This window comes from Delphinapterus leucas, chromosome 2, assembly GCF_059928025.1.
Source record: "Delphinapterus leucas isolate spDelLeu-1000000601 "Yukka" chromosome 2, BTC_Dleu_Yukka2, whole genome shotgun sequence".
Classification (NCBI taxonomy): domain Eukaryota; kingdom Metazoa; phylum Chordata; class Mammalia; order Artiodactyla; family Monodontidae; genus Delphinapterus; species Delphinapterus leucas.
This window is the reverse complement of record NC_143130.1, coordinates 35,439,357-35,453,718: the sequence shown is the minus strand read 5'-3', so window position 1 is coordinate 35,453,718 and position 14,362 is coordinate 35,439,357. Positions and strand designations below refer to the sequence as shown.

The following is a 14,362-nucleotide window of genomic DNA, read 5'->3' as shown; positions in this document are numbered from 1 at the left end:
TGACTACACTAATACTCTTTGGGCTTCCCAGACCACAAAGATAGTAGGTATTTGTCTTCCAAAACCACTGGAAGGGCAAATAATACACTCTCAAGGCAGCTTGATGCTCTCCCCATGCTCCCCCCTCACAGCCTGGGCTAAAACAGAAAACTTGCAATCTTCCTTTCCTGGTGGGTAGATTTTTCTAGGCCCCCTTTCGCTGAGCCTATAACCCTTCAAGGGTCCCAGCTTTACATGGGGGATCTCACTCCAACTGCCTCCACCCGCAGGCCCAGGCCTGGTCTACTTCTCTGTTGAAACCAAGGCACTTGGTTTCCAAGAGCAACAAATGCCCTAAAGGCAGCTAAAGCATCAACTGGTTTCCAAATTTCTCTTCATTTTTGGGCCCTGGAAATTTCCCGTATACTTTTTGCCCCTAGTTGGTTTTTTTTTTTATTGAGATATAATTCATATAACATAGAACTCACCATTTGAAAGTATACAATTCAGTGGATTTTAGTATATTCACCGTGTTGTGTAACCATCACCACTGTCTAGTTCCAGAATATTTCCATCACCCCAAAAAGAAACCCCATGCATATTAGCAGTCACTTCCAATTTGCCCCTATTTCTACCCCCTGGCACCCACCACTCTACTTTCTGTGTCTATAGATTTGGCTCTTCCGGATATTTCATATAAATGAAATCCTACAATGTGTGGACTTTTGTGACTAGGTTCTTTCACCTAGCATGTTCTCAGGAGTCATCCATGTTGTAGCATATATCAGTATTTCATCCCTTTTTATGGCTGAATAGTATTCCGTTGTATGGGTAGATCACATTCTGTTTATCCTTTCATCAGTTCATAGACATTTGGGTTGCTTCCACTTTGGGGCAATTATGAATAACGCTGCTCTGAACATGTGTGTCCATGCTTTTGTGTGAACGGACTTTCTTCATAGCTTGTGAACGTGGCAGTGTATTATTTTTAAGTTTGTTATATTTCATCCAGCATTTCTAAGAGTTTTATAATGTCAGGTCTTCAGGTATTACTGGGAAAAAGAAGTTGCAGCCCATTTTTCCTCAACGTCAGTCTTCCAGAGCTTTCCTTGTTCCCGTCACAAGCCACCCCGTCCTTCATCCGTCCCTCCATCCTTGGCTGTTGGTGTGCTGGGGAGACAGTGATGGGTGTTCCGTGGTCCAGCCCTCGGGGAGCTCGCAGCCCGGTCGGGGAGACAGCCACAGACTCAGACACTTTCAGACCCAAGTGCCTTCTCCGTCCCTCCTCCCTCCTCAGGTCCGACGCCTCCTTATATTGTGATGACGTGGACATTCGCTTCAGCAAAACCATGAACTCCTGCAAAGTGCTGCAGATCCGGTATGCCAGCGTGGAGCGGCTGTTGGAGAGGCTGACGGATCTGCGCTTCCTGAGCATCGACTTCCTCAACACCTTCCTGCACTCCTATCGCGTCTTCACCACCGCCGTCGTGGTCCTGGACAAGCTCATCACCATCTACAGGAAACCCATCAGTGCCATCCCCGCCAGGTGGGCAGGCCTCCTCCTCCTGGGCCGACCCTCACAGCTTCTGGGCCCAGGAGGGAGACCGAGCTTGGCAGCGGACTGGAACCTGAGCTGGGGGGATGAGGTGCCCACCCTTTGCAAAGAGGTCGGGGAGGGCTGACCTGCCTGAGGCTGCTTCTCAGCCCCAGCTTTCTCCATCTCCCACCCCGGGCTCCTGGGGTGGGGTAGAGTTTTGGGGGGTCGCCTCCTCCACAGGACAGGGTTTCCCCACCTTCCCCATTTAAGAAAGGAAAAAAAAGAGGAGGGGTGGAGTCAAGGGAAGAAGGGAGGGAGAGAAAGAGACAGAGAGAGAATCTTATCCCCTCTCTGCTTCGACCACGTCCTGCTCTGAAGAAGAGAGTCACTTTTTGCACACTTGGGGTGGTTTTCCACCTATGGAGGGCTGGCCACCTGAGCCTTGGCTTCAAGGCCATCTTTTCCATCTGTGTTGTCACAGCTCAGCCCTGTGGGGGTCCAACTGGGACCAGAAAGGTCAAGAGGCTTGCCCCAGGGCTCCTGGACGTCTGTGGCAAAGTGGGGACTTGAACCCAGGGCCCTGGTCTCGTTGAGCCCACACGGCCACCCATGTCTGAGTCTGGGTGACAGGCAGGGCGGAGGTGCCCCCTTGCATTCCTTTCCCACCTGTCCTCCTCACATCCCAGCTTTAACCAGCCTTCAGCTGCCCACCCCCAGCCCGGCCAAGCTTTGAGGGGCCTGGTGGGGTCACTGTGAACCCAGGGTCCCTGCCAGGTTAGAATTCTAAGGGCAGGCACATCCCACACGGCAGGGTCAGGCGCTAGACTGGCCGAGACCTGGGGCCAGCCCAAAGAGCCAGCCTCAGAACTTCAACATTTACCAGTCCAACTGCTGGGGACCCAGCTTAGTGAACAAAGACCATTACCCCCATCTCACCAGATGATTACCAAGCCAAGGGTGGTACCAACGAGGCACCACGGGGGCAGGTCAAACCCAGCAAGACCCTACCCGCAGCCCAGTTTGAGATGGGTGAAGAAGGTAGCTTTCAATCCTCACCCAGCAGAGGGGAAAGTGAGGCACAGAGGAATGAAGGACCTGCCTGAGGCTACCCAGCAGAAGGTCAAGTTCAGGGACCCTGATCAACCTCGCTGCTCCAGGAGGGGCCTGCCAGGAAAGGAGGAAGGCCAACTGGTGCTTTCCTTTTCTGCCTGAACCTCCGCCTTGGACGCCGCTAAGTCCTCCCCCACCCCCGCGGGTGAGACTGGGGCTGGGGCCTCGGCTCTACCACACCAACTCCCAGGGCCGCCTGGGGGCCGGGCTGGTCCCAATTGGGAGCCCAGGTTACAAGGCGGGGGCAGGGAGGCCTGCAGACTCTAACCATCCCCCCGCCCCGCCCCACGCCTCTGCTGCCCGCAGGCCAGCTGCCCAGAGTACACCTCCGTCCCCTCCCCCAGCCCCTCCCTGTCCCCCTCCCCGCAATGCTGCAGTTCACCTGCTAAACCTCAGCAGCCGGCTTCCCAGGGCTCTGAGAGGGCAGGAAAAACTGCCCCATCCAGGATGGAGTCACGCCTGAAAAGCAATCGAGGTCATTCCTGAGGGATCCAGCAGGTCACCCGCCCCCCCTCCCCCGGAACCTGGGAACCCCCTGGGATTCCACCCAGCAGGCAGAGCCTGTAGTGGGAAGAGGCAAGTTCAGATCTCAGCCCTCAGCCCTACCGCCTTGACCAAACCCCTTCACCTCTCTGAGCCTGTTTCCTGTCTGTGAAATGGGAACACCAGCACCTTCCCCCTGGGGCAACCGTGAGGATTAAGAGATGAGGTCTGTCCCATGCTGAATACATTCCATGCACGCGAGCTGCTGTTTGTGTTATCATGTATGTATCACCTGTTCCCAACCTGGCCCTGAGCTGTGGGCCCTGCCTGCAGACGGTAGGAGCGTGGCCAGGGCTGCTGGGAGCCTCCCGCCCCCCAAGTTTACACCTGAGGCTGATCAAGTGCCCAGGTGGGGTGGAAAGGACACTGGGTTTAGAGTCAGGAGGCATCAAATGAGTCATTTCCCATCTCTGAGTCTCAGCTTCATCCATAAACTCTCTGGACCTGGGTGAGAAGGACGTCAGAGGTGCTGGTGACACCGAGCCCATGCTGGGGACAGAGAGAGGTTTCTCAGAAGCCTGCAGGTCAGGAAGACCCACAGCATCATGGGTCAGCTGCTGCTGCTGACCGGTGGGATACAAAGAGGGAGCATCAGGCAGACCTACCGCGCCACCAAAGTCCCTGTCCCCCTCCCGGAACAGGACACTTGGGCCTATAGACACCTGGCCACAGACCATTGAACTACCCGGCCCCTTTGGCGTGGCCTCCTCTCAAACCTGCCCACTCAGAGGACCAGCCCGGCGGTCAGGGAGCATGAGGGTGAGGGAGCCTCTGCTGCCCCGCTGAGCCCCCCAGGAGACGGGGGACCCCCAGGCCTGGGCCGGCAGCCAGGCCTACACTGACCGTTTGTTTTCATCCCCTCCCTGGCCCTCCCCCCAGGTCATTGGAGCTCTTGTTCGCCAGTGGCCAGAACAACAAGCTCCTGTACGGCGACCCCCCCAAGTCGCCACGCGCCACCCGCAAGTTCTCCTCACCCCCACCCCTGTCCATCACCAAGACGTCATCCCCGAGCCGCCGGCGGAAGCTCTCCCTAAACATCCCCATCATCACGGGCGGCAAGGCCCTGGACCTGGCCGCCCTCAGCTGCAACTCCAACGGCTACACCAGCATGTACTCGGCCATGTCGCCCTTCAGCAAGGCCACGCTGGACACCAGCAAGCTGTACGTGTCCAGCAGCTTCGCCAGCAAGATTCCAGATGAGGGCGATATGAGCACTGAGAAGCCCGAAGAATCCTCAGCTCCCAGCAAGCAGGGTGAGTGGATGCGAGGGCCAAGCTGCCCCTTGCTCACGGGCCCACTGAGGCCAGCCCAGCCCCACCGGGAGGCTGGGGGTCCTGGCCAGATGGTGGTGGCAGTGCAGAGCCTGGGCGGGGGAGAGGCAGGCAGAGATGCCCAGGAAGTGGGATGAGTGTCCCTCCCGCTGCCCTGATGACAGCTTTCTCTTGCATCCTTGTATCTGTCCATCTCTGCAGTGGACGTGTCCTGGGTCAGGCCCCAGTCAGGGCCTAGGAGAGAAGAGGGCATCAGATGGGGCTCCTGCAGCCCGGGGTTCACAATGTGGCTGGGGAACAGGACCAGACACGGAAACATGGGCACCTGATGCATGTGGTGTTAGAGGGGCGCTTGAGGGACCCCGAGCATGGAGTGGGGACGCCGTCGGGAGCGTCTGAGAAGGCTTCCTGGAGGACCTATTAGATCTAGATTTGTCACCAGGAGGAAGGGAGAACATTCTAGACAAAGGGAATGGAGTGGGCAAGACTGAGAAGCAAGGAAAAGCATTGTGTGTTCAGGCAACACCGTGAAACTCAGCACACCTGGAACACTGGGTGTGGGGCAGTGGCCAGAGGTGATGCCGGGCAGGCTGGGCCCGCCCTGCTCTCAGAAGCCCAACCATTCTAGAATGGCATTTGTTGGGAGGATTGTCTGGTTGTGTCTTAGGTTGGGTCAGCCCACATTCTGGGTGACACCAGCCTTGTCTTGGTTAGCACACATGTGCATATATACATACACACATCCGTATACACGCACGAACACACAACCCTGGGCTGGATGGAAGCCCCAGCCTTCGAGGAGGAGGCCTTTGAAAAAAATTTTAAGGTGGTCAGAAGTTCTGTCCTCTGAGTTGAGAAGAGGGAAGTCAGCAGGACGACCAGCAGACGGCAAAGCCGGGGAGGGGTAAAGCCCCCAGGAGCTTCCGGTACCAAGTGACGTTTACTGCGGCGCATACAGTAAATAGGGGACAGGCGCAGCCAAAAGTCAGTAACCAGTGTAACAGCCGACCAGAGAGCCCCAGATGCCGTCCCACAGGAGCGGAGGACGGAGTCCCTGGCAGGGCAACGTCAAGGGGCACAGAACTCCATCTGCCACAGCCTGCAATGAGTCCAGGCCTGACGCGCGATAAGATGTGATGCGAGACGGTCCTGAGAAGTCATCTCATCTCATCTCATACTTTTTTCTTTTTTAAAAAAAAATTTATTTATTTTATTTATTGATTTTTTTGGCTGCGTTGGGTCTTCGTTGCTGCACTTGGGTTTTCTCCAGTTGCGGTGAGCAGGGGCTACTCTTTGTTGCGGTGCACTGGCTTCTCATTATCATGGCTTCTCTTGTTGAGGAACATGGGCTCTAGGCGTGTGGGCTTCAGTAGTTGTGGCACGGGGGCTCAGTAGTTGTGGCTCGCGGGCTCTAGGGCACAGGCTCAGTAGTTGTGGCTTGTGGGCTCTAGAACGCAGGCTCAGTAGTTGTGGCGCACAGGCTTAGTTGCTCCGCGGCACGTAAGATCTTCCCGGACCAGGGATCAAACCCGTGTCCCTTGCGTTGGCAGGTGGATTTTTAACCACTGTGCCACCAGGGAAGCTCCTTGTACCGGGCTTCTTGACCAGTGATCCAGGTGACCCTGAACCTGTCTAACTGTGCACCAGAGTTTGTATGTGTGTGTGTGTGTGTGTGTGTGTGTGCATGCACACATATGGACATTCTTTTCTGAAGAGGAGACCTATAGCTTTCTTTGGCTTCTCACAAAGGTCAGGTGTAACTCCACTTACTTTCTAGTTGGGGAAACTGAGGACCAGAGAGGTGAAGAGTTTTCGACCAAGATCTCACCACACCAGAGCTGGACTTTTGATATAATTCACCTGCTTTCCCCGAAGTGTGTAAACCATGAGTCTCCCAAGATTTAGGTGGACTGCCCAAACCAGGATACTTTTGATAGTGACCGGGTGCATGGGACAAGAGGTATGAAGCAGGATTTTATATCCTAGACGGTCACCCTAAGATGCTTCACACACACACCAAAAAAGCGGGGAGTGGGGTAGTACCTTGCTACTCAAAGTGTGGTCCGTGGACCAGCCTCGTGGGCATCACCCCTCCCGGGCCCCACCCCAGACCTCTGAACCAGAATCTGTATTCTAACAAGATCCCCAGGTGTGCCCGTTAAGGTCTGAGGAGCCCTGGCAGAGCAAAAGCCACCTTGGAGATTGACAGGTCCATCAGCAAGTAAAAGGTCTGATGGGGCCCCGTGGCAAATGAAGCTGTTATACTGTCCTCAACAGGTATATGCCAAACCTACTCCGTTTGCTTCATTAAATTCTAGACCCGCGTTTAAAAGTCATTGACGATTTGAGAAACATCAAATTGTTGCCTTCTTTTCTCCCAGGCTCAGAAGTCTCCATGAGGGAAGAGTCAGATAACGATCAAAACCAGAGTGACGAAGGTGACACTGAGACATCACCAACCAAATCGCCAACAACACCAAAATCGGTCAAAAGCAAAAATTCCTCAGGTACAGTCCACCGACACGAAACCACAGGTCAATTCCAGAGGACATGTGCCATCCAGGCAGGGGAGAAGGTGACGGGTCAGGCTGAGGAAAGGCCAGTGGGGGTCACGCCTTCTGTTTTATGAGTGACTCCTAAGTGCAGGAACTCAGCTGCACTTCACGACCCCGGGGGCTGCAACACCGGCTGGTAAATCCTGCTTTTCAACTCAGCAGAATCACTCCCCTGACCTCAGACAAGACTACCTAACCCACCCAACGCAGATGGGCAGGAAGGCCCAGTATTTGGCTTCATTCATGGAAAGATCCAGGTTCAGAAGGTGTTTCCTGAGCTGCTGCTACATGTCACGCTCTGGGCCAGGCTCTTTAATAACATCCGACACCTTGCAGCGGGGCCAGGACATTCCTGTTTTTTCATCTAAGGGAAAAGTCTCCGAGAGGTTGTGGTGATGCCCACCCAAGTCTCAGACTCATGACCCTGGAGGGTTTTCGGGGAGCCACTGGGTCTCTGGTTCCCGTTAAGCACTTCCCCACATACAGGGGTCTCTGAGCTACCCAAAGGTGAGGCATAAGCTTATGGAAGCCCCTGGTCCCACATACAAGGTGCAGCCTGAACCCCGAACTCCCCAACTCCCCAGGCCCTCTGAGGAGACCCAGTAAGTCACAGGGTCACCCACCTGCAGAGAGAAACTGCCCAGACACACTGCAGGCCTACCACAGCCCCTCAGGTACACGGAAGCAGATCTCACAGACAGCCAAATTCCAGAAATCAGCTTTGAGTTTTAAAGTCAGTCATTTGCGCCTCACTGCATAAGTGCTGTTACTTTCTCCTAAGGATGGATTGCTCTCCAGAGGTTTACAAACTGAAGCTTAAGGTTTCTGGAGTGAGATTCTGCTACTATTACTGCTAAAAAAATAATGATTATTATTAATTGCATTGATATTCCATGGCATATATATTGGGTCGGCCAAAAAATTCATTTGGGTTTTCCATAAGATACAGCTTATCACACAATACTAAGTACTTCCTTCTGTGTTAACTCCTTTCATCTTTACATCCGCCTTTTGAAGCAGGTGTTAATATCCCTATTATCCAGAGATTATTTTGACTCAGAGAGGTTAGGTAATTTACCCAAGGCCACACAGCTAGTACAGGGGGTGAGGACTCAGAGTGCAGTGCTCTTTCCACCCCACTGTGCCAGGGAGACCGTCAGTATGAGTTATCCATGTCAGACACTGGACAGGTTATGTGTTCATTCCAAATAGACTGAAAGGGAAAGAAAACTCACGATGCTGTCCTCAAGCAGGGCTGTGCCCAGCTGGGCCTAAGAGGTAAAGGGTTTGGAGCTGCAGAGGGATGGAAGGGGCAGAGGGTTGGTGGGACCTTCTCAACTCAGCAGGAGAAACAGAGGGGGGCAGGGGCTTTCCCTACTCTGAGGCAGCCCTGGGGTGACATGGCATGGCATGAGCGTGTCCCTTCCTGGGGACCCCAGCAGGGGAACAGACCCCGCTGCCACCACCTGACAAGCCGTGGGTGCAGTGAGCACAGCCAGCCCCTCTTGGGCCCCTTCTAGCCTCAGGACCCCTGGTTTCCTGAGCCGAGGGCTGGACCAGGAAGAACTGACGAGTGGTTCCGTGCTCTCCACAGAGTTCCCACTCTTCTCTTATAATAATGGAGTTGTCATGACCTCCTGTCGCGAGCTGGACAGTAACCGCAGTGCCCTGTCAGCAGCCTCCGCCTTTGCCATAGCAACTGCAGGCGCCAACGAGGGCACCCCAAACAAGGAGAAGTACCGGAGGATGTCCTTGGCTAGCGCAGGTACGGGGGATCGCTCACGGCTGGTGATGACAGCCGTGGCCCCGGGGGCTTGTCCCCCTTCGAACGTGGAGCGCCTGCTGCCCCAGGGCTTGTTGTGTGCCGAGCCTCCTGCCTGGAGGACCCTTCCTCCTCACCCACCCCGTCTGCTACTCCAAACCTCTGCTCGGAGTCAAGCCCACTGCCCACGGGAAGCTCAGCCATCCCCACCACCTCCCACTGCCACGACATTGATCCTGCAGAGAAGGGGTCCCGGAGGGCTCTGGTCCAGTGTGGCCCTGTCTGGAGAGGCTGCCAGATGCCCCCAGCAGCCCCTGAAAGGTGCCGAGGTCCGGGAGAGGCGGGACTGTGTCCACAGAGAAGTCGTGACATCCAGTCTCACTGGTCAGAACCTGGGATGGTTGTCACATATTTTCTCATCCCCTGCCCATAGCCCACCCGCCAGCAGCCATGTGGGGCAGCCCGACTTCCCCAGATCTGCGGTCTGAGTCTGGACTAGAGGCCAGTGCTGTTTCTTATCCTCGCATCCCCACTCTTGCCTCTGCCACATGTGCCGCCAGGCTTTCCCCCCGACCAGAGGAACGGAGACAAGGAGTTTGTGATCCGCAGAGCGGCCACCAATCGCGTCCTGAATGTGCTCCGCCACTGGGTCTCCAAGCACTCTCAGGTGGGTGGGACTAACCCCGGGGCGGGCTGCTGGGAACCCGAGGCCACTGACCCCAGGAGCCAGCCACCCTGATATTCTCGGGAGGGCCTGCTCAGATCCCCTACAAGGGGACCTAGGACATTCCAGGGGACGAGGGGCCTCTGCTCTCCACCTCTGTCTACAGCAGGGATACCTCCCAGAGCCTGGCCCAGGGGTGTAGCGGTCAAGATCAAGGGATGGTCCTTGATCTTGCCCAGTGCCTTCTACCTCTGGGTCTGGAGGCTCCACTGACACCCGGCCAGGCAGCTAGGGAAGAGGGGAGTGAGACGGGCAGCCTGCCGTGGGCAGGAGTCGAACCCTCAGGCTCCTCCTCGGGCCGGGCCGGGACCACCCCAGGGCAGCTGGAACGGTAGCCACAGCCGGCCCTCCCTTCTTCCCCACAGGACTTTGAGACCAACGATGAGCTCAAGTGCAAGGTGATCAGCTTCCTGGAGGAGGTCATGCACGACCCGGAGCTCCTGACCCAGGAGCGGAAGGCTGCAGCCAACATCATCAGGTAAGGGCTGAGGTCGGACTGCTGGGATGGGGCCCTGCGCTCGGCCTCTGGACGGCTGGCCAGAGGCAGGGAGGCGAGGAGGGACAGTCCCGGGCCGAAGGACTGCCTCAGGCAGGTGTGCTGGGAGGACCTCGGGGCAGCCAGGCTCTGGAGTGGGCTATCCATGTGCAGTTCTCCCCTCTGCCTGCCCCCGTCAGGCCTTGAGCCCCTTGAGGCAAGAAGGGTGTCTGCTTCTCCATCCACACCCACTGCGAACACCTGTCTAGCCCATGCCGTCCTGCGTGGTAGCCACTAGCGACATATAGGTGTGAAATCTCAATTAATTAAAATTAAATAAAATTTAAAATTCAGTTCTGGGACTTTCTGGCGGTCCAGTGGTTAGGACTCGGAGCTTTCACTGCAGGGGGCTTGGGTTCCATCCCTTGTCAGGGAAGATCCCACATGCCACCCAGACAAAAAAAAAAAAAAAAAAAGAATATCATTAAAAATAAATTAATTAATAAAATTCAGCTCCTTGGTCACACGAGCCACAGGTGGCTGGTGCCTCCATACTGGGCAGCATAAAGAACATTCCCATCGTTGAGGAGGGTTCTGTTGAACAGCACCGGCAAGCCCCTGTTTTCTAGGTGCTCAGGGAATGTCTGTTGAATTGAGTTAAATTGTCCCCAAACCTGTCCTTTTTCCTCCTGCCCCAGACTGCCTCTCCTGACAGAGGTCAGAGGTCAGGTGGCCCCACGTCCAAGCCCTGCTGGCTCAGACAGTGACTCGCTGTGTGACCTTGGGCAAGCCCCTTCTCTGAACCTTGTTTTTCTCCTCTGTAAAATGGGCGAACAGGGCTTCCCTGGTGGCACAGTAGTTGAGAGTCCGCCTGCCGATGCAGGGGACATGGGTTCGTGCCCCGGTCCGGGAAGATCCCACATGCCGGGCAGCAGCTGGGCCCGTGAGCCATGGCCTCTGAGCCTGCGCGTCCGGAGCCTGTGCTCCGCAACGGGAGAGGCCACAACAGTGAGAGGCCCGCGTACCGCAAAAAAAAAAAAAAAAAGAAGTCAGTGACAAGAAAGGGGAAAGGGGGCTCCTGGTGCACGCGCACGAAATGGCAGAGCACAGACAGAGAGATGGGGGGCGCCGAGACCGTGGGGCCTTGCGCGATGGGGCGGGGGTGGTGCTGCCCCAAAGGCTGGGGGGACTGAGCGCATGGGGCTCATTGTGCTTTCTCGTCCCATAGGACTCTGACCCAGGACGACCCGGGGGACAGCCAGATCACGCTGGAGGAGCTCACACAGACGGTGAGCCAGGCCTGCCCCCTTGCTCGCTGGCCAAGTCTGTCCTTCCCTGGCCTCCTGGCTCCCAGGATCCCCACCCAATGACCCCTTGATGGAGCTCAGTCACCCCCCTGTATTGGTTTCCTAGAGCTGCCCTAACAAAATACCCCAGACTGGTGACTTAAAATAACAGAATTTTATTCTCTCATAGTTCTGGAGGCAGAAGTCTGAAATTAAGGTGTCGCTGGGGCCATGCTCCATCCAAAGGTTCTAGGGGAGGACCCTTCTGGGCCTCTTCCGGCGTCTGGTAGCCCTGGGCGTTGCTTGGCTTGTGGCAGTGAATCTCCCATCTCTGTCTCCCATCACATGACCATCTTCTCCCTGGGTGTCCCTGCATCCTCTTCCCTCCGTGTATGTCTGTCCCTGTGTCCAAACTTCCCCGTCTTATAAAGACACCAGTCATACTGGATTAGGCCCACTCTTAATGACCTCATCTTACCTGAGCACATCTATAAAGACCTTATTTCCAAATAAGGTCACAGTCACAGGTACCAGGGTTTAGGACTTCAGCATATCTTTTTTTGGGTGGTGGGGAATTCAACCCATAACACCACCACCTCCATTTTCTTCATCCTCTGTCTCCCATCCCTCCCCTGATCCCTCAGCTCTCTCTGGTCACATTGTCCCTGGAAGGAGGAGGGTAAAAGTCAAGCCTTCAGTGGATGAGCTGCCCCTATGTGCTGGAGCTGTGCTAGAGTCTTAAAGACGCTTATCAATAGTGCTGCAAGTTTATATCATTATCCCCACCTTCCGGAGGAGGCAGCTGAGGCAGGGGTAGGGGGAGCGACCCAGCCCAGGTTACGCTAAGTGACGGAGCTGGTGTTTGCACTCAGAACTCATTGCACACGCCACACTGCCTCACCTGGAGGGGACAGGATGCAGTTGGCCACCTGCCTAGAAATGAGGGGACCCCAGGCAGAGCTCACGGTAGCGTTCCATGCAGTGGAAGGGGACGATGGTCTGTGGGCTTCCAGGGCCTGGCTGGGCCCACTTTTATTTCCAGGTTGATGACGTGCCACCACGAGCCACCCCAGAGCCCCAGGCCTCTGCCATCCACCACTGCAGCCAAGGAAGCTCAAAGCCAACTCCGACCTCCCCGGAGGTGGAGACCGTGCGGGCCCCTCGGCCCCCGCTGGCTCGCTTCTCAAGCTGGCCGAGTGACGTCCATTCTGTCCCAGGTAGCCAGTGTGAGGACTTGGGCCTCTGGGTTCTGAGCCCGCTGCTCCCCTCTTGTCCCCTCTCCTGACTCCTGGAGCTCGTTCTCCCTGCTCGGGGTCGGGTGAGGCCATCCATGGAACACTGGCACCCTGCCTGCACCTGGCCCCTGAGAGCAGCACTGCAGGGCTGGCACCCCAGGAAGCCACATGTGCCCCCCGCAGGGAAGCTCAGGGGAGCAGCTACACTCTGCTCTTGTTTCCCAATAGGGGCCCGACTGGAATGTTTACCCCTCAAGAGCCTGAGGGCCTCTTGTTCCTTCATGAAGAGCTGAGGTTCTTCCAGAACAAAGCACTGCCCGCCGAACTGCCCCCGGCCCTGACCTGGTTCCCAGAGGCCAGAGGGCCTGCAAGGGGCACGTCCAGTGTGGAGGAGGCCCCACGGCCTCACCAGAGAGCAGAAGGGCTTCCTGCTGTGACGGCTTTCCAAGCCTCCCCGCAGCACTCAGTGCCCCCAGCCACGCCAGGAGAAAGCAGGGGGAGCCGCCCCTCCTCCTTGACCAGCACTCCTGCTGGGCCTCTCCACAGCGCTCAGTGCCCCCGGCCACGGGGGCCACCCCACCCTGGCTCGCAGGCCACTCCCCAGGCCCAGCCCGGCCCTTGGTCCTGACAGTTCAGCCATCCTGGGCCTTCAGGAGCGGGCTGAGCTCCCCACCTGCCGCCCCTGCTTCAGAGGCTGGGGGCTCCTCCCCATGAGCCTCCTGACCCTGCAGCACGGTGTCCCAGGAGGCACCTGCTGCTCTCGTCCCCATGTCCCCGCTGCCTTCCTGAGAAGTTGTCCTCCCCTGCTGGCATCGTGTCCCTCACACCCGGGCTCCTGCATCTGGGCTTCTGCACAGAGCATTCCTGGCCCAGGGCGACTGTGTCGGGGGGATGCATGGACCCTCACCACACACACACACATGCACACACACCACACACACACACCACACACACATACCACACACACCACACACCACACACACACACACACACCACACACACACACCACACACACACTACACACACTACACACACACCACACACATGCACACACACGCACACACACACACACCACACGCACACATACCACGCAGAGGCTGGAGTAGGAGCCCTTTCCTCGGCTTTCCCGCACTCTGTCCCTGCTCTGGTCCTGTGACTGGAGCTCCTGAAGCCAGGGACGTGTTTTCTGGTCTTTCTGCCTCTGGTGTCTCGCGAGGACCTGGCAGGGCAGTTCTGGATGACTGTTTGCCGAGAAGTGGGAGGGAGAGACTCCGTCCAGGAGGGGGGGCTTGTTCCCTTGATTCGGGGTCGCCCCACTTTCCTTGTGATCAGTGCAGCTTCCAGGGTCTCAGCTGGCTGGCCGGGCCCTCTGGGCAGGGTAGCTGGCCCCTCTCCTCCCTCGCAGCCCAGTTGGCCCCAAGGGGGAGAACAGGGGCGTCCTTGGTCCTGACTGTCTTCCCAAGACTGCACAGTTGTCCCCTCCCCCTATTTTCTCTAGCTCCCTCCAGCCTCTCCCAGATCCAGCAGACTTTCCAGAGGCCTTTGTGCCCTGGGCCTCCTCTTGTCTAATCCCTGCCGTGGGGACACTGGCCCCCTCGCCAGTGCTTGCTGAGGATTTCCCCTGACTGGGGGGCTCAGGTAGTGGTCACCTTTAAGGTGGTGTCCATGGTGGCCCTGGGGGCGGGGGCATGGTACCCAGGGCTAAGGCAGACAGTTGTCTTCTGGGCGCAGGACAGGGGCACTGTCCCAGGAGGCACTCACACCGGTGAGCTCTTCTCTGCTAATGAAGGTTAAAAGGAAATTTTATGGGGAATTCCCTGGCGGTCCAGTGGTTAGGGCTACACGCTCTCACTGCCGAGGGCCCGGGTTCAATCCCAGTTGGGGA

The 14,362-nt window shown here is 56.8% G+C and overlaps 1 protein-coding gene across 2 annotated transcripts in view; it reads left to right on the top strand.

The window, feature by feature from the left end:
• The window catches only part of RASGRF1 (Ras protein specific guanine nucleotide releasing factor 1), a 103,551-nt gene that overhangs the window by 67,281 nt on the left and 21,908 nt on the right, over positions 1 to 14,362 (top strand). For both annotated transcript variants that reach the window (XM_022554601.3, XM_022554604.3), the window contains exons 14-20: positions 1,277 to 1,525; positions 4,049 to 4,422; positions 6,822 to 6,947; positions 8,590 to 8,760; positions 9,318 to 9,424; positions 9,847 to 9,959; positions 11,185 to 11,245. In XM_022554601.3, the coding sequence (XP_022410309.1) occupies positions 1,277 to 1,525; positions 4,049 to 4,422; positions 6,822 to 6,947; positions 8,590 to 8,760; positions 9,318 to 9,424; positions 9,847 to 9,959; positions 11,185 to 11,245 (1,201 nt within the window). The remainder of the gene's footprint in view (positions 1 to 1,276; positions 1,526 to 4,048; positions 4,423 to 6,821; positions 6,948 to 8,589; positions 8,761 to 9,317; positions 9,425 to 9,846; positions 9,960 to 11,184; positions 11,246 to 14,362) is intronic.